Below are 25,253 nucleotides of genomic sequence, written 5' to 3' on the forward strand. Positions count from 1 at the left end.
TACCAGCTGTCCAGTTCAAGCTCCAGCAGAGACTGGGTCCTCTCGGAGTTACACTGCAGGCACCACATGGCTTGGTGAAGGGACAGTACAAGGTGACAGTGTCATATCAACACGGCTGGGACCCCAACATCCTGTGCCCCCCTGACCCTCCTCTTGCTGCTTTTGCAGTGATCCGGAAGAATCAGCCGAGAGGTCCACCCTTCCAGTCCAGGGGAGGATGGGGGGATGGCTGGAGAGCTGGGATAGGGGGGAGAGCAGGAGGAGGGACACAGGATTAAACTGCTCTCATTTGCTGCCCACTGCTTTGCCTTGTGTTTTCCCAGTGAAGGAACAGGAAACTACAATAGTCCTGAACTGGAAACAGCACTTTATACTGGGAAGAAACAGAAATCTGTACTACAGTCAGCTGCAAATAAATAGCAGAAGTTGATTTATCTTAATAGTTCAGGAAAACACATTCTATTCATGTCTGGGTCTATAGCTAGTCTACATACATGGATGTGATATGTATAAATACACATCTGTCAATAAATTACAAGTAAGTGCTACACAAATGTGATTACTGTAAACAAAAGAGGATCAGTCATGCTTAATGTAACATTTGAGTATGTGCATGATGAAATCATGTTTCTAGTTTATCTCTAAGGAATTTTGAAAACTTCCTATCCTAAGAAAGAATACATTTTCCACTAGCAGAGAGAAGTGAGGCTGGGTGTGTGCAGGAAACAGAGAAAGGACAGCTTGTTGGGATGATACAGCAGTACAATACAAATTTAGGGACACATTTCTTTTGGAATACAATAGAGCCATACATTGGGGGAGAAGGATTGCACTGGGGAAGGAAGGGTAATTGAGTAATTGAATAGGCTAATAATATATATATATATATATATATATATATATATATATATATATATATATATAGATATATATATATAGATATCTATATATATATATATATATATATATATCTTGTTATCTTGTGATATATTATATATCATGTCTTTAAACAGACATGTTATTGTTAGTAAAGTGTCTGCAGTGGGCAGACTATCAAATGCTGCAAACATGATGAACTACAAAGCACAGCATGCTCTACCATAAAGGCAGACTGTAATGTTCCAGATGTAAATCGCAGTGTGTTCTATAGCATGATGTCGGCATGACATTCTGATTGCTAAGCTGAGAAGTATGTGCGGCATGACATTCTAATTGCTAAACTGAGAAGTATGTGCTTTGTAAAACAAAAATACACTGAGAAAATCCACAAACGGCAATTCTGAACTTTTCTTTTGAAAATGTTAGTTGCATGTTTGTCCTGGTTCAAAAAGTATTGAGGCCAGAGACTGCCAGGAAATTAGCCTTTTTAGGAGGAGGTCAGCAATTGCAGTCTACATTTTTTTTAATGTTTATGTAAACCCATGTACTAACATCCCATATAAGATTTAAATGTTGATAATAAAGAGTATTTTTTTTTTTTAATTATGATGACTGCAGCAGCACTCAAATTGTGTGCTACGTTTTCTGCCATTTCAGCATTTCTGTTTTCTTTTTTTACCAAGTGTCCCCATCGAGGACATTAACTTCTATTTTAAGGGGGGTTCTTGGCTTGCAGGGATCTATAAAGCCCCGCCAGAGCCACCTTTAAATGTATACCAGTATACCTGCTGGACATGCACAGGCTACCTAAGGGAATAGAAAGGAGGATGTAACTGCACCGGTGAACGTGCGACAGCTCTAGGAATTTTTAGACCACAAGGTAGGATTTAGTTCTTGGGATACATGCGCACTAAGATAGCAAGCAATTGTGCTGCAAGTTTGAAAATGACTTGCTAGGCTATTGCTAGACTTGCCAGGCTTCACAAGTTTATTGCACAGTTGCAGCAAGTCTGCACTGCATGATACCAGATCAACTTTCTTTGCAAACATTGTGCTTATTGTTCAGTTATGTTGTGCAATAGCCATAACACCACAGGGGTCACGGTGGCTACATTTTCACGCTGTAGACTTGCAGAGCTCTTGCTGTAGACTCACCACTGCAACTTTGCTCTTGATAGAGACTTGCCATGCAAATTCGCTACAAATTGGAAAAGTGTCAACTAGAACTTGTGCTTCAAGTGTTCTGCAAGTGTACAACTTGCCAGTGAAAATGTGCAGCAAGTTAACACACTTATGCCCCGTATACATGATGGGACTTTCCGACAACAAAACCAAGGAATTTTGTTCGAAGGTTATTGGCTCCAACTTGTCTTGCATACACACGGTCACACAAATGTTGGCCAACAATTACGAATGTAGGAACGCGGTAATGTACAACATGTAAGACGAGCCGAGAAAAGGGAAGTTCAATAGCCAGTGCGGCTTCTTCTGCTTGATTCTGAGTATGCATGAACTTTTGTGCGTCGGACTTGTGTACACACTATTGGAAATTCCAACAACAAAGTTTTGTTGGCTGAAAATTTGAGAATCTGCTAGCCAACATTTGTTGGCAGAAAGTCCAACAAAAAATGTTCGATGGAGCATACACACGGTCGGACTTTCAGCCAACAAGCTCACATCCAACATTTGTTGTCGGAAAATCAGATCGTGTGTACGGGGCATTACAATTCAACACTGCCACAACTTTGTGGCAAGTTATCCTTGCTATCTGGAAGTATACCTGCTGGACATGCACAGGCTACCTAAGGGAATAGAAATGAGGATGTCACAGCATTGGCCCATGTGTGTGAGGGCACTAGGAATTATTAGACTACACAGAGGAATATAGTCCCGAGGAGACATACATGCTCACAGTACACCTTTTGGACATGCACAGGCTACCCAAGGGAATATAAATTAGGATGTCACCGCATTGGCGCATATGTGTGAGGGCACTAGGAATTATTAGACTCCAAGGAGAGATATAGACTGGAGGAGAGAACCAGGAGCTTTTTTTTGTTTGTTTTATTTATTTTTTTAAGAAAATGTTTAGTGGTATTGCTGCAAATCATTCATCTGTTCCTGCCAGTGTACACATATATGCAGCAGCTGGGCATGTGAGCTTTAATGTCAAGCTGTCACACATAGGCGTCCAAGGGGAATGGCTTTTCTGTGCTAAGAGTGTGCTCACAGTACAGTAACTAAGCTGTCACTGGCATCTCCCGATGCATACTTGAGATCATGTGAGAATTGTGCCAATCACAGTGGTCACACGATCAGAAATCCTGCCTCCACCTCCCAGCATTCAGATCATCATAGTGCTGTGGGGCGATGGTGGCAATGGGTTAATTGGCAAGTGATTAATAGAGTCAGAGGGATGTATCTGTAGTAAAACACTGAACCTTTAGTACTAACTCTAATGTCATTTCAGAAGTCATTTTCAATATTTTCTAAATCTGCAGCTTTTTCTAAAATAATATCTGATGATCGTGCAATGAAAGTCCTTGTTCAGAAACTTCCTGTCAAAGGGTGACTGAAGGTCTCTGTTGTGCTCCTACATTGTCACCTTGTCACAAGACTTCCGATGGGCCACTGTTGTTAATATCAGGAAACCCACCCTATGAAACGATATGCAGCCATCACTTTCCTCTCTTGGAAAACCGTCAAAGAAATCTACTGTTCAAATGACCCAGTACTATGTGTTAAATAGACATAAAAGCCTTTGTACAATAACTACACAGTACATATTGAAGAAGGCCCTGTCACTGTTTTACCTATACTCATAGTTGTCAACCAAACATTGTCCTCTATCTGCCTTAACCACCTCCGACTAGAACACAATGTAAATGCTACCAATATGACGGAGGGACAGCACAGCATGGCACACTGGCTGCAAAAAGAAAGCAGAGCTGACTGAGCAGAAAGGAACACGCTGCAGGATTTTGTCTCTGTCCCTGGTCATGCTATTAATAGCTGCACTTCTACTATAAAGGAAAGATCTCCTTCATTGTTATTCCATGCCAGCCATCTCTATTACTGCAGCCCCTTCCTCCTTACAGCTCCTGCTGGTCCACTGTTTTTCTACCATCACGCGTGTGTAAGATGAGCTTTTATTTGGAGCTTGTTCACAGCCATCAGGCTGTGCTTGGGATTCTAAACAGTGTTTTGGGGCATGCTCTAAGGTAAAAATCATCAGGAGGCGGACTACTGCGGGCAAAATGACATCATATTTTTCAGCTAAATATAGTAAGCAGTATGGCGTGGCTATTCTGTGCAGAGCACAAAAATAGTCTGGCTAGACATTGTTTGCAGATTTAATGCCTCGTACAAAGACAAAATAACTACAAAACCCAGTCAATATTAGAAAGATTAGACAATATTTGGCATATGTAAAGTCTACTTGTGGCCAGACTATAGATATCCAGGTATTTGTCACCCTGCAGCTTTTTACTGGTTGTTAAACATTGTATTTAGGGTTCAGATGATGGTACCACCACTATAATGACAATATTGATATATAATTGCAAATATAAAATACTCTCTCTCATTCATATAATATATACGCACACATACACACAGTGTGTATTTTTTTTCATTGTAATCTCAGGTATATATCTTTTTCTATTGTAGTGAATGCGCCATTGTAGACTTTAGGTAAAAGTTCTGTCCATATTAGGGTGGCCACTTTTTCTTCAAGTCAAACCCGAACACTTTAGCGGCGCACAGCAATGTTTTTTTTTATAGGATAAACTATACATACATTTTGCAATTTAATAACATGTCTAATCATATGAATTAAGTTAAATTAATTAATCATATGAGTTAATCAAGTTAAGTAAGGATGAGCTCAGGTGTGTTCGCATACTCCACGTGCAGAGCCCGCCAAGAAGTCGGTGCAGCGCTAATCACAGGCAGTGAGACATTGCCCGATCTCTGCAGCCTCACATCAAGTGCAATATGTGTTCTTTTATACAGTATATAAATAATAGCAGATAATAAAAAAATAAAAAAAAAGCAACATTGATGGTTAGTCTTAGCTTTGGGCAGTGTGAAAGATTGTGTAACAGATATTCTCGGCTTAGACAACTGCAGCCAGCAACCCTGCTGGGAAGCCATAATATAGTCTGAATGTGTCCAGGTTTAAAGCACTTTGAAACCTGGACACGATTCCAAACCCAAACTATCCAGGTGAATCATGGACAGGTGGAAACCATAGTCCATATACTAGTCCCTAGTCCTGTTGCTCTTTTTTTGTTTATACCGCAAAAAATATAAAACACAGAGATGATCAAATACCACCAAAAGAAAGCTCTATTTGTGGGGAAAAAAGGATATCAATTTCGTTTCGGTGCCGCGGTGCACGACTGTACACTTGTCAGTTAAAGCGACGCAGTGCCAAATTGCAAAAAATGGCCTGGTCATTCAGCAGCAAAATCTTCTGGGGCTGAAGCTGTTAAATATCTGCTGCATGGCCACTGGAAATCTACACAGGGCTGTATCTGTGTCTACCAGGAGCAAAGGAGTGGAGTGCAATAAAGTTTTGCCCTATGTGACCTAAAAAGTGGCATACTACTGTAAAGTACCCACAGGCATTAGTGTAAGATTGACCAAAAATGTACAACTAGATTTTGGAATCCCATAAACTTAGTGTTATGGTTCTTAGGTTTCCCAGATTTGGAATACACTCAAATAGACTAATATGTTTCACCTTTTACCAGCAGCTTTAGCTCACAGTTACTGAAACACGCAAAATGTTTGGAAATGCTTACTAGAAAACATCAACACTGAAATTGGACATCCCAAAACAATGATGCACCAATGACACACCAATATCTGGACTTAAAGCAGAGGTAGAAGAGGTACATCCAATCACTAAGCAGTGCTACCTGTTCCTAGACTGCCCCCTGATGAAACCCTTATTGTAATCTAGTGATCAGAGGACAGAGAGGAGAGGATATACCTCTTAACAGGCTCCTGTAAAGGTATCAGGATACTTTGCAGAAATGCTCTGTTGATTCAAAACAGGAACTAAATACAAAAGGAAATTTTCTTTTTACAAAGTGCTTTGCTGCAATAAATTCTACTTATAAAGTATTATTAGAAAGCCAAACATTTGATTTTTAGTAGAGGCCTAACTTTAAAATTTGATGTTTACAACCTTCCTGGAGGACAATGGAGAATCATGAAAAAAGGTTCAACCCAATTAACTATCTTTCCTTCAGTATCCATGTGATCATAGGAAAAATCAGATACGTATTTCGGAGTGAGTATCTTTATAACGGGCTTTTTTGACAGTATATATTTACAGTGTATGTGCCAGTATTACCAGGTATCTTACATATCGATGGCATTATTTCATGTTCAATAGAACTGCATTACAGAGCATTACCCGCTTTGACTCTGATGCCCAATAATGCAACTTTATACAATGGATACAATGGAAAGGATGTGATAAAACTGCAGATGTTTCCTTGTCAAATAAGCAGCTTTAACCACTTCACATCCAGGCCAATTCTGACATTTCTCTCCTGGCGGTCATTGCAACTTTTTATCTCGCACGGTATTTGCGCAGCAATTTTTCAAACGCGTTTTTTTCAGAAAAAAAAAAAAACAGTTTCATGCTTCAAAAAAAAACAAACAGTAAAGTTAGCCCAATTTTTTTGCATAATGTGAAAGAGGAAGATACGCCGAGTAAATAGATACCCAACATGTCACACTTCAAAATTGCACACGCTCGTGGAATGGCGCCAAACGTTGGTATTTAAAAATCCCCATAGGCGATGCTTTAAATTATTTTACTGGTTACATGTTTTGGGTTACAGAGAAGGTCTACGGCTAGAATTATCGCTCTCGCTGTAACGTTCACGGAAATACCTCACACGTGTGGTTTGAACACCGTTTTCTTACGTATGCGTTAACTTCTGCGTATGAGCTCACGGGGACAGGGGCGCTTTAATTTTTTTTTTATTGTTAATTTTTTTTTTTTTTTTTAGTTTGACACTTTAAAAAATGAAATAAAAATGTTATTACTTTTATTCCTATTACAAGGAATGTAAACATCCCTTGTAATAGGAATATGGCACGATCTGACCTATTTACAGTGAGATATGGGGTCAATAAGACCCCATATCTCACCTCTAGGCTGGAAAGCCTAAAATAAAAAAAAATAAAAACCAAAACGGCACCGTTAATTTGAATGCAGAGGCCGGCGTGACGTCATAACATCGCTCCCGGCCTCCGAACGATCATAGAGACTCGGGGGACGATCTGGTCCGCCGGAAATCTCGATGGTATCATTCGGGGGCTGGTGGATCCTATGACCGACTTACTGATGGAAGCGGTGGCGGGAAGGTGGCGGGAGGGGGGGCGTCCCCTCCCACCCCCCATAAGAACAATCAAGCGGCGTAACAGCCGCTATGATCATTCTTATGGTGCAGGCAGTGGCGGAATTATAGGGGTCGCCGAGATCGCCATGGCGACCGGGCCCCTTGCTGCAGGGGGTCCTTGAGGGCCCCCTGTACTCTTCGATAGGAGGGGAGGCTGAGAAGAGCTCCCCGATCATCAGCCGAACTGAAATCGGCACTGTGCGGGGAGCTCCTCACATTAGCCTAAGTAAAAGCACAGTGTGTGCTCTTTGTCTCCCCCTAGAGTGCAGTACCCGGCAGGAAAGGCAAAGGTAAATGTCTGCTGTTTTTTTTTAATTTTTTTATAAGACTATCTACTGTATTTGTCTTTATATGTATGTGTGTGAGCATGCATGTGTGTGTGTGAGCATGCTTGTATGTGTGTGTGTGTGTGTGTGTGTGTGTGAGCATGCATGTATGTGCGTGTGAGCATGCATGTATTTGTGTGCGTGTGAGCATGCTTGTATGTGTGTGTGAGCATGCTTGTATGTGTGTGCGTGTGAGCATGCATGTGTGTGTGTGCGTGTGAGCATGCATGTATGTGTGTGTGTGAGCATGTGTGTGTGAGCATGCTTGTATGTGTGCGTGTGAGCATGCATGTGTGTGTGTGTGTGCGTGTGAGCATGCATGTGTGTGTGTGTGTGCATGTGAGCATGCATGTATGTGTGTGTGCGTGTGAGCATGCATGTATGTGTGTGTGTGTGTGAGCATGCTTGTATGTGTGTGTGAGCATGCTTGTATGTGTGTGAGCATGTGTGTGTGTGAGCATGCTTGTTTGTGTGCGTGTGAGCATGCATGTATGTGTGCGTGTGAGCATGCATGTATGTGTGTGTGTTCGTGTGAGCATGCATGTGCGTGTGTGAGCATGCTTGTATGTGTGTGAGCATATGTGTGTGAGCATGCTTGTGTGTGTGTGTGTGTGTGTGTGTGTGTGTGTGTGTGTGTGTGTGAGAGCATGCTTGTATGTGTGTGTGTGAGCATACGTGTGTGTGTATGTGTGTGCGTGCATGCTTGTGTGTGTGTGTGTGTGTGTGTGTGTGTGTGTGAGCATGCTTGTATGTGTGTGTGTGAGCATGCTTGTATGTGTGTGTGTGAGCATGCTTGTATGTGTGTGTGTGTGTGAGCATGCTTGTATGTGTGTGTGTGTGTGTGCGCATGCTTGTATGTGTGTGTGTGCGCGCATGCTTGTGTGTGTGTGCATGCTTGTATGTGTGTGTGTGCGCATGTTTGTATGTGTGTGTGTGCATGCTTGTATGTGTGTGTGTGTGTGTGTGTGTGTGTGTGTGTGTGTGTGTGTGTGAGCATGCTTGTGTGTGCATGTATATGAGTGTGCATGTATGCATATGTATGTATGTGAATGTGTTTATCAGTGGCGGTGCATCCAAAAGGGCGCACAGGTACCGCCCCCTCTCTTCAGCCACCCCCTCTATGACCAAAGGATAGATTCATGCATAGCATAGCATGAATCTATCCATGGCCACCGCTGCCACCCCCATATTTAGGTGTCTGGTCCCTTTTGGGGTGCCGGACGCCTGAATTACAGCAGCGGGGGTGTTTTTGCAGCACCTGATTAGAGCCATGGGCTCTAATCGGCTTCAAAATAGGTGAACTGCGAGCGCCATGCTTGACGCTCACAGTCCACCCAGGTGTGTTAGAAAAGTGAATTAATATTCACTTTCCTAATACTGAACCGCCTCTCCACCAATCAGGTGTGCGGGTCTGTTACCCATCACCTGATAGGCGTCCAATAGCTGTGCCTATCATTTCAGCCAATCAGGAGGAGAGGACGGAAGATGAGGATGGCAGGAGATGCATGGAGGACCCCGCTCGTGGCTGTTACCCGCTTCCCCACCAAGACAGGGTAAGTGGCGGGCAGACAGCGAGCGAGTGGTGGGGATTCACAGTGGCAGCATTTGATGGACACACCAACAGCATTTGATGTGCACAGTGGCAGCATTTGATGGGCACACTGGCAGCATTTGATGGGCACACTGGCAGCATTTGATGGCACAGTGGCAGAGTTTTATGGGCACAGTGATGACATTTGATGGCACAGCAGTGGCGTTTGATGGTACAGTGGCTGCAATTGATGGGCACAGTGGCTGTAATTTATGTTTTTTTCTGAATTTTTCAGTTTGCTTGCCCCCTCCCCTAAAAATTTTGAGCACCAGCTGCCACTGGTTTATATGTGTGTGCATATGTGAATTTTCCTCCTGCAGCCGCTGAATGCCTGTGGGTGGGAGAGGAGGAGAAGCGGGGGGAAATGGAGAAATCGGTTCCTTTATAGGGCAGCCACCCACTTGGGACCGAGCCCTGGTGTTCCACCATCGGGCTCGGAGAAAAGAGCCCTGTCCGGAGGTCGGGGGCCCTCCATGGTTTCTTGCATCGGGGCCCTGAAGGTTCTAGTTACGCCACTGGGTGCAGGGAATCGCCGGCTGAAAATGCCAATATCTGAATGATGTCTGTGGCCTTAACCACTTAATAACCGCCCTATAGCCGAATGACGGCTTTAGGGCGGTTTCTTAACTGTGGGAGGCCGTCATATGACGTCCTCCCAGAATTCCGCTCTCGCGTGCCCCCTGGGGCGCGCACTCGAGAGCATCCGTGACCGCCGGGTCCACAGGCCGTCGCGGCCGTTTACCACGTGATCGCTCCGTCAAATGACGGAGTGATCACTTGTAAACAAACCGGCGTCATGTTATGACGCCGGTTCCTCCCTCCCCCTCTCTGTACCGATCGGAACAGCGGAGGGGGAGGAGATCGGTGTCACCGAAAATTAACCCCTCAATTCCCTGCAAATACTCTGCAATACCCTGCCATTACCTTGCATTACTCTGCATTACTCTGCATTACCCTGCATTACTCTGCATTACCCTGCATTACTCTGCATTACCCTGCAATACTCTGCATTACCCTGCAATACTCTGCAATAGTCTGCATTACACTGCAATACCCTGCCATTACTCTGCAATACCCTGCAACACTCTGCAATGCTCTGCAACACTCTGCAATGCTCTGCAACACTCTGCAATGCTCTGCAACACTCTGCAATGCTCTGCAACACTCTGCAATGCTCTGCAATACCCTGCAACACTCTGCAATACCCTGCAACACTCTGCAATGCTCTGCAACACCCACCAATACCCTGCAACACTCTGCAATGCTCTGCAACACCCGCCAATACCGTGCAACACTCTGCAATGCTCTGCAACACCCTCCAATATCCTGCAATGCTCTGCAACACTCTGCAACACCCGCCAATACCCTGCAACACTCTGCAATGCTCTGCAACACTCTGCAATGCTCTGCAACACCCACCAATACCCTGCAACACTCTGCAATGCTCTGCAACACCCGCCAATACCGTGCAACACTCTGCAATGCTCTGCAACACCCGCCAATACCGTGCAACACTCTGCAATGCTCTGCAACACCCTCCAATATCCTGCAATGCTCTGCAACGCAATACTCTGCAACGCCATACTCTGAGATACCCAGCCATACTCTGATATACCCAGCCATACCCAGCCATAGTCGGTGATACCCTGCAATACCCAGCCATAGACACCCCCCCCCCCCTCCCGCCGCCCTCCGGTGCTTCTGCCGACTCGCCAATACTATCAAATCCAGAATCTTTTTTTTTTTTTTTTTTCAGGCTTCCCAGCTTAGAGGTGAGATGCGGGGTCTTATTGACCCCACATCTCACTGTAAAGAGGACCTGTCATGCCATATTCCTATTACAAGGGATGTTTACATTCCTTGTAATAGGAATAAAAGTGATCAAAAAATTTATGTTTGGGGAAAAAAATGTCAAACTAAAATAAATAAAGTAAAATGAACAATAACATTTTTTTTTTTTTTTTTTAAAGCGCCCCTGTCCCCATGTGCTCGCATGCAGAAGCGAACGCATACGTAAGTCCCGCCCACATATGAAAACGGTGTTCAAACCACACATGTGAGGTATCGCTGCGTACGTTGGAGCGAGAGCAATAATTCTAGCCCTAGACCTCCTCTGTAACTCAAAACATATAACCAGTAAAAAAAAAATCAAAATTCGTGGCCTATGGGGATTTTTAAGTAGCGACGTTTGGCGCCATTCCACGAGCCTGTGCAATTTTGAAGAGTGACATGTTAGGTATCGATTTACTCGGTGTAACTTCATCTTTCACATTATGCAAAAATTGGGCTAACTTTATTGTGTTTTTTTTTTTTTTTAAGCACAAAACAGTTTTTTTTCCAAAAAAAAGCATTCGAAAAATTGCTGCGCAAATACCGTGCGAGATAAAAAGTTGCAACGACCACCATTGTATTCTCCAGGGTGTTTGCTAAAAAAACCTATATAATGTTTTGGGATTCAATGTAATTTTCTAGCAAATAAATGATGATTTTTACATGTAGGAGAGAAATGTCAGAATTGTCCTGGGTGCTCCAGAACGCCTGATGGCGCTCCCTGCATGTTGGGCCTCTGTATGTGGCCGCACTGTGTAAAAGTCTCACACATGTGGTATCGCCGTACACGGGAGTAATAGCAGAATGTGTTTTGGGGTGTAATTTGTGGTATGCATATGCTGTGTGAGAAATAAACTGATAATATGACAATTTTGTGAAAAAAAAAAAAAAAAAAGTCAAAAAAATCTTGATTTTGCAAAGAATTGTGGGAAAAAATGACAACTTGAAAAAACTCATCATGCCTCTTACTAAATACCTTGGAATGTCTTCTTTCCAAAAAGGGGTCATTTGGGGGGTATTTGTACTTTTCTGGCATGTTAGGGTCTCAAGAATTGAAATAGGCCGTCAGTACTTCAGGTGTGATCAATTTTCAGATATTGGCACCATAGCTTGTGGACTCTATAACTTTCACAAAGACCAAATAATATCCACCAATTTGTACTTATTTTTACCAAAGATATGTAGTGGTATAAATTTTGGCCAAAATTTATGAAGAAAAAATTACTAATCTGCTAAATTTTATAACAGAAATGAAGAAAAATTCATTTTTTTACAGAATTTTCTGTATTTTTTCTTATAGCACAAAAAATAGAAAACCCAGCGGTGATTAAATACCACCAAAAGAAAGCTCCATTTGTGTGAAAAAAAGGACAAAAATTTCATATAGGTCCAGTGTTGCATGACTGAGTAATTGTCATTCAAAATGTGAGAGCACCGAAAGCTGAAAATTGGTCTGGTTATTAAGGGTGTTTAAGTGCCCAGTGGTCAAGTGGTTAAGCATCTTTCAGATATACCACATCAAAGCCCACTACATCATATGACATAGTATGGGCGCCAAGTGGTTAAATAAGAGGAGACCAATCCTAACAAACAGGGCCCTCTAATTCCTGTACCAAATTGTAATGTAACTATAAGGTCTGCCTTCATTTGTTAAGTGCTGTGCAAACTGTTGGCGCTATATAAATCCTACAATGTACAAATAATAATAATACTGCTAGTTTTCTAACTTTCAATATCACTATAAAATAATCAGGTTCCATAGACTGGAGGATCAACCATTATTTAAGCTATGACAGAGTGAGTGCAAGAAGCTGCTTCTATAGAAAAATAATTTATGGGATCATGCATATGACTCTAAACAATACTGGCACGTATGCAGGATCCTGCTGGCAGAAAGAGCCTGTGTAAAAAATGGTATGCAGTGCCACCTTACATGCAAACATCTGAGATGCCTATGGGCTTCCCGGAAATGTAAACAAGGTCATTCATCAAGAATGACTGAAGGCCAAGGTTCTTCTATGCCTAAAACATCAACACCGCTGCCTAGCGACACTTTAATAATGTTTACATCTACACCTGGCCTTGAATGGGTCATCCACTAAGCAGAAGCAGTGCAGAAGCAGAATGACCCCCACCATCAGAATGAGTGTAGGAGATCATTCTGCTCCAGAACCCAGCTACTCCCTATTGTCCAATTTAAATTGCTAGGATTGTATAATAAATTTACTGTATGTCAACATACAGCTAATAAAGGGTCTGGAGGATATTAATTGTGAGGAAAGGTTGCGAGCATTGAACGTATTCTCTCTGGAGAAGAGATGCTTGAGAGAGGATATGATTTAAATATACAAATACCGTACTGGTGACCCCACAATAGGGATAAAACTTTTTTGCGGAAGGGAGTTTAACAAGACTCGTGGCCACTCATTAAAATGAGAAGAAAAGAGGTTTAACCTTAAACTACGTAAAGGGTTCTTTACTGTAAAAGCGGTAAGGATGTGGAATTCCCTTCCACAGGTGGTGGTCTCAGTGGGGGGCATTGATAGTTTCAAAAAACTATTAGATAAGCACCTGAACGACCGTAACATACAGGGGTATACAATGTAATACTGACATAAAATTCCACACATTGGTTGGACTTGATGGAATTGTGTCTTTTTTTCAACCTCACCTACTATGCCACTATGTATGTAACATCTTACTTCCTGCACGAACTTCGTTAAAATGGGTGAAATCGAAAAACCCATAACAGCTCATAGTGGACATACAGAGGTTGTGCATGAAACCTAGAGCAGCTGAAGCAGCTTAATTGTAGGTCAACTGCATCTGTAATGAATTCTGATAAATTCTGAATGAATATCAGTCAATGCACTCTGTATTTGCCCATTGAACCTTGTCTACACAGGCCCCCTGTAACTTAGAGTGAACCTGTGAACACTATTTACATATTCTGAAGATGCAGTAAAGGCATTCTAAAACAAGCCCTCATTCACCTCTGTAGATATTGGAATGTTGGGGGCTGTTTGCAATGTTCTGCAGAATGTAAGCTGAGCTGCACATGGGCATTGTGCAGGGGTGAAAGATTCCCACACATGTACAAGAGTGATGACATCCCACACTGGGCAATAAAGACAGATGAAAAATGGCACAAGCGTGCATCAGAGAAAAGCATTCCTGAAAAAATGCTTCAGTTCAGCTTTTATGTCCTTTTACATGCAACAGAATCTTGGCAGCCTGCTGGTTCTTCCACTGCTACTACCTGGACAATGACCCATCATCATCACCTGTCCAATTAGCTAGGAGGTGACCCTTGAAGTAGTGAAGCAGTGCAGTCATGATGGAACCCTGCTGATTATATAAGGTAGAACCATGTGGCCTTACTTGCGAACAAAGACTCTTTCCCTGATTCATCCCCTACAAGGTCTCTCTCTAACTTACTCCTAACCCTTTTCTGTTTTTTTATTTGCTATCACAACAATACTCATTACAAGTATGTTATGTGCTTTTCTCATGGAATGATTCTTAATAAAAAAAAACTTACTAAAATGAAGGCAGTGCAGTCAGGCAGATTAAATCAATCACAAGACTGGATGAACAGAATAAAACATTGTTTAGTAGGTACAACCGAAAAAATACATGTATTTTTACAGGTAAATTACCTGTGCATTTAGCTAACGGAGTCACTTTAAAAAAAAAAACTTTTTTTTTTTTCAGCCATTAAATTAACTATTGCTGGGAGTCACCACTAATGACAAGAGCTACAGCCCAAGTCACGTCTGACATTATGTTGTGTTGAGAAATGACTGTTTGTACAATAATAATTAAACAATGCAAGACAAAGATTTACATAAATGTCATTTAGTAGCCAGGGATCCAGAGGTGAATCGGACCCCGCTGATCTATCACTCTGACATGCATAAAACATGGGACTTCTGTAGCCGCTTGATACATTTCTCATATCTATGAAAAAAGATGTTCATTTTTTCTGCTAAACCGTGCTCATGAATATGGAACATCTACACTCATGAATATGTAATATCAGTGTCCAGAGACCAGGAAAAAGTGGGCGCCTTTAGAACATTAATTTAAAATTTTGCATTGATTATCATCCTTATTAATGGAGGCATAAATGGCAGGACTGCAGCTATCCGTGTGTGAGTTATCTTTGCAGACCTTCTGAGCATGGCATAAATACGTTTAAAGTATTGGACTGCCTCCTGCCTCTGCATATATTCTGTATGTAAGTTTGAAAATTCTCTGTTTCCAGTTTCTTTCCGATTTCATTTTTAAGTCAGGAGAACCGCTGATTCATCACTTTCTGAATCTCCTGAATAATGGAAGTTGTCTGATCTGTAAAGAATTACATAATTTAGGAAACATGGCAGTCGTGATTCATGGATTGTATGATTCTATGCAGACTGGACAAATCTGTGTGCAGATGATTAAGAGAATAAACAAATTTGCAGATTTTCTGCTTTGCCTGGTTTTCAAAATCAATATGCTCATCGCTAGTCAGAGCTTGTAATAGCTCCAAAACATATTTATTACCGAGAACCACAGTTGGCATTCTTGACACTATTGATGAGGCCTTACACCGCTTGTGCCAAAGAAAATATATGGTTGTTGGTTAAAAGTTGCTGTATTAGAAATTCACTGGACTCTCCCGAAGGGTCCAAATCAAGTACAGATCAATAATGAAGTTCAGACGATTTATTTTCCCCCAAGTTTTAGCAAGCATTAAAAGTCTCTCAGGTTCTTTCTGTCTGTGACCACACAAAGGAGATTTTCCCTCACTTCCTCGTGACACCTTTACAAAAATGGGAATGTGGTTGTCACAAGGACAGGGACGCCAGATAGGATAAAAACACAGAATTTTTAGCCCTTTTTTTTAAAAATCAGTGTCCCGGTTGTAAACATCTCCCTTCATTTCCTGTCCTTATAAGAAGTAAAGAGAAATTTCTCTAAAAAGGACAACTGTCGGTTTAAGCAAAGATAGAAGGTCACATGGCATCCTATACACATCAAAGTACCCGTAAAAAGAGCACCAGGGGAGTGCAGGTGGTTTTTAATATCAGAAGGAGGATGTATTTTCAAGAAAACTTGTCCTGTTTGGGATGATTTCCCCTCTTTTCCTGTCGGTGGATGTACTCCCTATATTGTAGAAAGAGACAGAAGATCTATGGAACAGTATCTTCAGGGGAATGCTGTAAGCTACTGGCTGAGAAGCAACATGTGTGTGTATTTTTTGAATATAATTTGCTACAAAAATGTGATATGAGCCCTATCCAAATCACAACAAACACAGTATGCTTAAGCTGACAACACACAAACAACTGCAATTCCTCATGTCTTTATTGAATTCACCCATTAAATATCCACAGTGCTGCATATAAAGGTTAGTGAACCCATAGACTATTTACTTAAACAGAAGCTAATTAGAGCCAGTATTTTGCACACCCAGAGTCCAATTAATAAAATTAGTTGGGAGGTGTGGTTTGAAGCTACTTTGTTTAATAAAAGACACTTAAACATTTTAGGGTTGTTGGTCATAAGAAGCATCAGCTAATGTGAACCATGCCTCAGAACAAAGGAGCTCTCTGAAGCAATCTCAAACTGTTTAGGCATCCATTAGTCAACAGGTAGACAAACTGTCTATAAATGTTGACAGTTTAGTACTGTGGCTACTTTTCCTAGAAGTAGGTGCCTAGCCAGAATGACTCCCAAGGCACAACACAGAATCCACAATGAGGTAAAGAAGAACCCATGAGTAACAACTAAAGGCTTGAATACATCACTGGAACTGGCAAACATTCCTGTTCATAAGTCTACCATACATATGTCTTTGAACAAGCAGGGTGCCCATGGCAGAACACAACGGAGGAAGCTGCTGCTCTCTAAAAAAAAACAATGCTGCAAGCCTGAATTTTGCCAAAGAGCACCTTGGCAAACTGCAACGCTACTGGGAAAATATTTTGTGATCTGATGAAACAAAAGTTTAACTATTTGAGAAGAATACTACGCAATATGTGTTACGGTGAAGTATGGTGGAGGGAACATCATGATTTAGTCTTGCTTTACTACCTCAGGTCATGGCCCACTTGCCACCGAGGGGAAAATCAATTCCCATGTTTACCAAAATATCCTTCAGGATCATTTCAGGCTGGCTTTTCACCAGTTGCAGCCTAGAAGAAGTTGGATGATGGAGCAGGACAATGACCCTAAGTACTGAAGTAAATACACCACAGACTAGCTTCAGAATAAGGAAATGTGCCTTTTGGAGTGGTCCTGTCAGGGCCCAGACCTTAACATCATACAGATGCTGTGGAATGACCTCAAGCGAGCAACAGCAGATAACCTACAAATTTATCTGAGCTGAAGCAGTTTTGTAAAGATAAAGGCCATAAATTCCTCTTAAATGTTGTGCAGGTTGTGCACTGATCCAGAGCTAAAAATAGTATTTCACATCAAAATAAAATCACCCTTTGCCTATAAGCATCGATAATTTTTTGAAGTTTTTGAAGGAACTTGTGGTTAGGTTGTTCCAAACACCTTGGAGAACTACAGATTTTCTGTGGATGTAGGCTGCCTCAAATCCTTCTGTCTCTTCATGTACTGTAATCCCAGACAGACTCAATGATGTTGAGATCTGGCCTCTGTGAGGGCCAAACCATAATTTCAAGGACTCCTTGTTCTTTACACTCAAGATAGTTCTTAATGACATTGGCTATATGTTTGGGGTCAGGGTCAATGTCCTGCTGAAGAATAAATTTGGGGCCAATCACAAGCCTCCCTGATGGTATGGCATGATGGACAATAATCTGCCTGTATTTTTAAGCACTGATCCTGATCAAATCTCCAACTTCATTTGCAGAAATGAACCTCCACCATGCTTCACTGTTTTCTGTTTTTACAGCTCTCCAGCCCTTCAGTGAAAAAACTGACTCCTGCTACAGCAAAATATTTAATATTTTGAATCTATGGAAGACCTGCCATGTTACATGCTTTTAACACCCTACAAATGATGATTTTTGTCTAAATTCCTCATCTGTATATGCTGGCATTAGCCCCACCACTGGGCAAGTACATAATGGTAGAAAATAACAAGGCAGATAAGGATGAATCTGATTTAATCTCAATTTGCTATTGTGGCACAAGTGTGATAAAAGGTTCATTGCCCTTTTTTCATCACGAGCGTTTCAGTTTCTCACAAATGCTCGCTATTATACATGCATTAACCCTACCTATGTGGTTTTACTGCTGGCAGGAAAGCTCGGATTAAAGCATGCTGTGTGAGGTGGTATGTATCTTTTCCTTCTATACTATAAGAAAAAACACAACAGACACCAACTCTCCCTACCTCCGAAAAGCCTATAAAAACCTTGAACACACATTTACGTGACCTACTGCAAACTAGGACACAGATATCCAGATTTTCACAAATTAAAGTAAAAATAGTCAATATTCTGACAAGTGTCTTTTGTTTTTTAATGGCTGATAACATAGAAGAGAAATGACATTCTGAGACATCTCCATATTGACTAGCAAATTAACTTATTGGTCCATTTACCTATAGTATTCTATTATCTTGCCCCATCTGTATGATATTTTATAATCTCTCAAATTTGTGGGCACAAGGATATAACACTGCCACTGATAATGTATAAAAGGGCTGCACATTGTTACCAATTTTCTATACAGTAGAGAAAATTGAAAACCAGAGTGCTGCAATATGTTACTGACTCATCGGATTTGGCCCACCATGTTTTATTCCTCTCCACTGGCCTAGTAATGTGATGAGCAGCCTAACAAATAGTGAGTTGCAGGAGATGGGAATGGAATGGTGAAAGCCTATGACCACAGGAGATGATACTATTGCATACCAGAGCCTCATGATTTTCAGGGCTCCCATAGGTACTCTATAAAATTTGGGGAAAAACATCTATTGTGAAGTAATTTCATTTCTCTGTGCTTTGTTTCTTCATTCTATCTACAGTGCCTTGAAAAAGTATTCACACCCTTTGAAATTTTCCACATTTTGTCAGATTACAACCAAAAACGTAAATGTATTTTATTGGGATTTTATGTGATAGACCAACACAAAGTGCCACATAATTATGAAGCGGAAGGAAAATGATTAATGGTTTTCAACTTTTTTTTTTTTTTTTTTTACCAATATATATGTGAAAGTTTGGCATGCATTTGTATTCAGCCCCCTTTACTCTGATACCACTAACTAAAATCTAATGGAACCAATTGCCTTCAGAAGTTACCTAATTATTAAATAGAGTCCACCTGTATGTAAGTTAATCTCAGTATAAATACAACTGTTCTGTGAAGCCCTCAGAGGTTTGTAAAGCCTTGTACACATGATCAGACTTTCCGACGTGAAATGGGTGCGGACAAGCTGTTGGCGGTAAATCTAACCATGTGTATTATGCTCCATTGGACAATTGTTGTCGGAATGTTGGATAGCATGTTTTAAAATTTTCCGCAGACAAATGTTTGTTGTCGGATTTTCTGAGTGTGTGTACACAAGTCCGTCGGACAAAAGTCCAAAGTACAAACACGCATGCTCGGAAGCAAGGACGAGCCACAAGCGGTCGGTCTTGTAATCTAGCGTTCGTAATGGAAAATTAACATTCGTGATGTGGCAAATTATGAAATCTTGAAATTCAGCGCACATTCCCATCTTCCTTAATGGGATAATAATGAAGCTGCTTTGCTGGTGATAATAATGGAGTTATTGCAAACAAATTTCCAAACTTTTTTTTTCTAGTGATATCAAGAATATTATTATTATTATTATGCTTTTTTTTGGGGGGGGGGGGGGCAAGTTACCACAACACCATTATCCCATAGTTTTTTTAAGATCAAAGATGCAACTATGTTGGCGTCCCTTGTTCATTTTACATTGTATTTTTTTTAATTGTAAACACATCACAGCCAAGTATTATTCTACACATTTTTTTTTATTGCGCATTAAAAAAAGAAAATAAATAAAAATAGACATGCTATCAGCCAATAGAACTTAACCAAAAAGTGCATTCAGTGCATCCAAAAATATAGAAAATATACCAAATCAAATCATTGTATAACCCAAAAAATAATATCAAATCAATAACTCCAAGGCCAATAATAAATACCACATTATCTCCTCTGATTCCGCAACATGTCTGGTTGATGAACAGCTTTTCAGAAACTAACGGAAAAGAGTGAAATGAAAAGCACAAATCAACACTCACCAAACTTCTACTAACACGAAATTAGCAGAAGGACCCCAAAGGGTGGCACTAAAGAGCTGAAAAACAACATAGTATGTCACTACATTTGTGTTTGTTGGCCAACAATTGTGTGCCATGTGTATGTAGGACAAGATTGGGCCAATGACCTTCGGACAAAAGTCCATGGTTTTGTTGGCCAACAATCTGATCGGGTGTATGAGGCTTTAGAGAACTTTAGTGAACAAACAGCATCATGAAGGCAGCATCATGCTGTGGGGATGCTTTTCTTCAGCAGGGATCAGGAAGCTGGTCAGAGTTGATGTGAAGATGGATGGAGACAAATACATTTGCATTTTTGGCTGTAACATGAGAAAACGTGGAAAATTTCAAGGGGTATGAATACTTTTTTCAAGGCACTGTATCTAGCTGATCTTATGTTGCCAGTAAAAGATATTAATTCAACCTTATTAATGTCACTGGAAATGTTTTTAAATAATGAAAGATGATATAAAAAAAAAAGCCTGTAAAAGAAAGTATTGTTTGGCATATTCCTGCATCCAGCTAGTTTGAAAATATTGTGCACCATTCATAACTTTCTGCTGATACAAGAGTTAGCAAAGGAATTGACTCAGGAAGGAAGATAAGCGGGGTTACTGGGAACATAGCTTAGTTATTCCGACTGTAGTCATTAAAACATAAATGTTATTTATCTACATCCTACACCAGCTTTAATATCTGTGCTCTCATCAGACAAATGTTCAGCTACTCTTCTCACCTGCATTTGAGCCCCGTCTTCCATCCCTTGTCTGTTCACAATATTGAGGACTGACATTTGTGAGCAGCCCAGTCCTTTGTGTGTAATTTGTGTTGCACTGTGAGCTGCGGGAATTCCTCACATCTGCTGACACAACCAGTTTGCTGCCCAGTATCACCACGCCAGCCAACATTCAGTCTCCCAGTCACATAATTCCTGATCGTAACATTCCAACCCAAATCAAGGGGTTGCAGTATTCTGAATGAACCACGGTATATGAGGTTACATTAAGAAAATACAAAGAAACCAAAAGGTACTGTATCATTATTTCAGCCTGGCACTGAACTGCTATCGATTGTAAAGCAAAATCGATCAATCTTCGCAGTGTTGAATCGGGGCATGAAAAGCCCACAGGACAGAAAAGCAATTTAAAATAACATGTTGTCATGAGTAAACAAGAAAAAAGGGTACAGATCCCCTCTCCTGGTACTAAAAGTCCCTTTCCATGAAGATTCTTTTTTGGATTACAACATTGTCTAGTAGAATGTGCTAATAAGAAATACATTTGTTGCTGACAGATAACATTTAATTACAATGCCAAGCTTTTCTTTAAATCATTCCTATTCTATAGGGCATTAATGTGGATCTACCCTTTCCCCTTTCAGCACAAGGTTCACTTAAAATGTATCTAAGCCTAAGAACAAAAAATGAATTCTATTGAGGCTTACTAATTCTTTAGATGTGAGGGCTGCATTCATTTTTTTATTCCCCCCCCCCCTTTATTTCCACCTGGTGGTCCAGCCAATAATGCATTTCCTGTCTCATTGGGGTAGATTTACTAAAACTGGTGCACTCAGAATATGGTGCAGCTGTGCATAGTAGCCAATCAGTTTTTAAGCTCTGCTTGTTCAATTAAGCTTTGCACTCTCCAGCTTTAGTAAATAAACCCCATTGTGACTAAGCTCAGTCCTCCACTGTATCTATGGAGGAGCAGCACAGCCATCCTTGGAGAGAAGCACTATCAATCTGTAGAGTAGGCAGTGTTAAATGGACACATTTTTTTCTTTTGGGATAAAGGTTTTTAACAAGGACTGTTGTGTTAATTTTACTGACAAACTGCATAATAAATATTGTTGTGAGTTAGGCCCTCTTTTCACTGTCCTGTTTCATTGCTCATATTATGCCAGGTGCCTGAAAACATTACAAATAGAATATCAAAGATTGTGCACTCCGGTTCGGGTCCATCAGGTGACGAGACACGTCAAGGAAGTGACATCAGATGCACGGACCAGATCCGGACGTTCAGAGTCAGCCATCTTTGATATTCTGTTTGTGTGTTTTCAAGCTTCCTAGCATAATGTGAGCATATTTTTAATGAATAAATTGTGTTTTTTTAGGAAATACTACATTATGAGATTGATTTATTAAATGCAAATATATCATCCAATCGTGCAAGCAGAAATTCAGATTTTTTTAATTTCACTGCATGTTCCCCTAAAATCTAGAGCAACTGCATGTTTGGGTGCACTTAACGTGCACAGACTATTTGCCTTTAGTAAATCAACCCCTATGAGCCTTGATTTTCTTATTATTTGAGTACTATAAGCTAACTTTTGAGTTCCCCTAACCTGGAAGAGGAAGGTGGGGGAGGAGTAGTCTGGTGATCTGTGATCTGGTGAGGTGTGTTATCTGGCCCTGGAAAATAGAAGGTCAGTGAGTCTGGTATAAGAGTATACCTGAATGCGGTGTTGGCACACAGGAGATAGTCTCCATGGTAAAGATTGTGATTTTTGGCACTGGTTACATTTATTTTTTTATGTAAGCACATTTAGACTTGCATATGTGATTGTTCTTTGATATACTACACTATATAAGTCATAAGTCATCTTTTTTTTTTTTTTTTTGTAAAAATGATTTTGGTGGATATTTGACTGAAAGAATTCAGAAGCAATAATTTGGATGGAAAAGTGAAATACTTTCACCAGTCACAATTATATCAAGCTTTATATCACTCATTATCTCAGAAAGTCAAAACATCTGGTGAGAGGTTACAATTTTCATAAAGAAAGTGGAAGAGACTTTTCTACAGATACACTTTTAGTGTATTGTTTCTGACTTTTACTGAAAGTTGATTTTATATTGTATTGCGTTATTCACAGAGATTTATTTAGAGGAAATGAAACACAAGCATTGGTTTATTTATATTGAGAAATAGAGGGTAGATCTTCCAATGGGGACACTAGTTCCCTTAATTTTCAGGGATTTCCTCTCACTTCCTGTTTTGCCCATGGGAAAGGAAACAAGGGTAAATCTGTCCAATGGGACAGAGATAGCTAAACTGACAGGGGTTATAACCCTCCCTTACACTATACAAAATGAAAAAAGAAATTGCCTACTGTTCTACTTGATATACCTAAATGACATATGCATATTTTTTTCATGTTAGGAAGAGTTGCTTTGTCCTCATTAGCCCAATGGCAGCTGCATGGTCTGTTACGCACATGGCTATTCTGCATACACAATACACAGATAGCAAAACGTTCTTTGTAATAAAAGGTATACAACACCACAAGATTTGTTTCTAGTTAAAATGTATGTTTCAAGATTACCGGAATTTGAAGGGTTACTGCAAATTCTGGCATGGTTTAAAAGAAGTTACGCTATTTTCTAGAAAATTATACATCTAGGTAGATGCAAATTTAGTCAGCTTTAAAATACAATACAATATGGACTTCCTTTCTGAAGTCCAGGACCAAATTTCTGAATGGAAAATAAAGATCATAGCCTAGGACAGCAGGGCTTGAAGCGGTTTCACATAGCCACACACACACATGGGGGTTGATTTACTAAAACTAGAGAGTGTAAAATCTAGTAAGGCATAGAAACCAATCAGCTTCCATTTTTTTTTTTTTTTGTCAAAGCTTTAACAAACAAGCGTTTAGAAGCCGATCAGCTACCATGCACAGCAGCACCAGATTTTGCACTCTCCAGTAACACATTTGCGTGTATACTAAAAGTCCTTGATTGCTGCCCTGCCTGCTGGTGCAAACTCAGCTAGATTTCTATTGTTGTGATACCTGCATAGTTTGGGCATTTTTGTTGGTACAGTAGGATTGTAGTTTTGCCAAATGTTCTAGTAATCGGGTTTGGGTGTACTGACTAAAAGTAGGGAAAGGCTTTTTCAGCCTCCATCCTCGGTATGCTTTAAGTGGCTATGGTATGTAACCTTGTTAATGTGATAAAAAGGGTCAAGGCCAAATTTACAGTCTACAGTCTTTTGGGTCTTAGGTTCATTACTCTCTAAGAGCCTAACTTGAGGTCACATGCATCCTTTTGTTATTTTTTTTTTTGCTACCCTTGGCCCCCAGCAGTCCATAGTGGGGAGCATTGCTTTGTACAGGGGTAATAGCAGGATCTCTACAAGCCTCATGTTACATGTCCTCGATCTTTTATTTCATCAACTATATGCCCTCTGTCCTTTTTCAACTATCACTCCATTGACCATTATGGAGAAGCCTATGCCCTAATGACACACAGCATTTTGAAAAAGGGGCAGAGCTGCTAGGAGGTAACTGGTGTCACAATGTGGACACCAGTATTGCAGAAGATTTTCACCGATATACAATGCTTTGCTAGGTTGTTACAATTGCAAAGACCCTGTAGTGAATTAATGAGACCAGAGGACTATGGTGTACAGCAGGCACCTGTGCCTAAACTTGTCTAATGGGATAATTTGATCTTACAAAGGTTAGTCAGCCAACTAGGGAATAAAGCATCGATATAAGACAGTTTACTTATATAAACAATAATTAGAAATCTCACCCTATTAAAGTTGATTAAAGAGGAAGTAAACCCTCATGAGTTTACTTCCTCTTTCATTCCCTGCAAAGGTAAACCATAATGGACTACTATGCATCACATAGTAGCCCATTATGTGTCACTTCCCTGACACAGGAGCCAGCGATGTCACCGCTGTCCCCTGTAGTCCGGCGCATACATCTTCTCGGTGGGTCTCGCCGCTCCGCCGCTGTCTTTCGGCGAAGCCGCCACTCCCGCGCATGCGCACGGGAGCCGCCATGCGCGGCATATTCGCCGTTGACGGTGCCGCGCTCAGTGCGCCTGCGCGCCGCTGTCTACGGTGCATGCGCCGTAGACAGCGGTACCTGTCTTTTGGTAAATAACTCCTAAACCGTATAGGTTTAGGAGATATTTCTTGGACCTACAGGT

The 25,253-nt window shown here is 40.9% G+C and overlaps 1 protein-coding gene across 15 annotated transcripts in view; it reads right to left on the reverse strand.

Annotated features, from left to right (window-relative positions):
- IQSEC1 (IQ motif and Sec7 domain ArfGEF 1) overlaps window positions 1–25,253 on the reverse strand; it is a 1,458,014-nt gene that overhangs the window by 208,622 nt on the left and 1,224,139 nt on the right. Inside the window, exon 1 of one of the 15 annotated variants that reach the window (XM_077452172.1) lies at window positions 4–200. The exons of 13 other annotated variants lie outside the window; for them this stretch is intronic. In XM_077452172.1, the coding sequence (XP_077308298.1) occupies window positions 4–68 (65 nt within the window). In that variant the 5' untranslated portion in view covers window positions 69–200. Of the gene's footprint in view, window positions 1–3; window positions 201–25,253 lie in introns of those variants that run through there. One more of the 15 variants, XM_077452173.1, reaches the window with a different exon arrangement.

The sequence above is a fragment of the Lithobates pipiens genome, unplaced genomic scaffold, assembly GCF_037356315.1.
Source record: "Lithobates pipiens isolate NorthernLeopardFrog02 unplaced genomic scaffold, aLitPip1_a1.2 Scaffold_23, whole genome shotgun sequence".
NCBI lineage: Eukaryota > Metazoa > Chordata > Amphibia > Anura > Ranidae > Lithobates > Lithobates pipiens.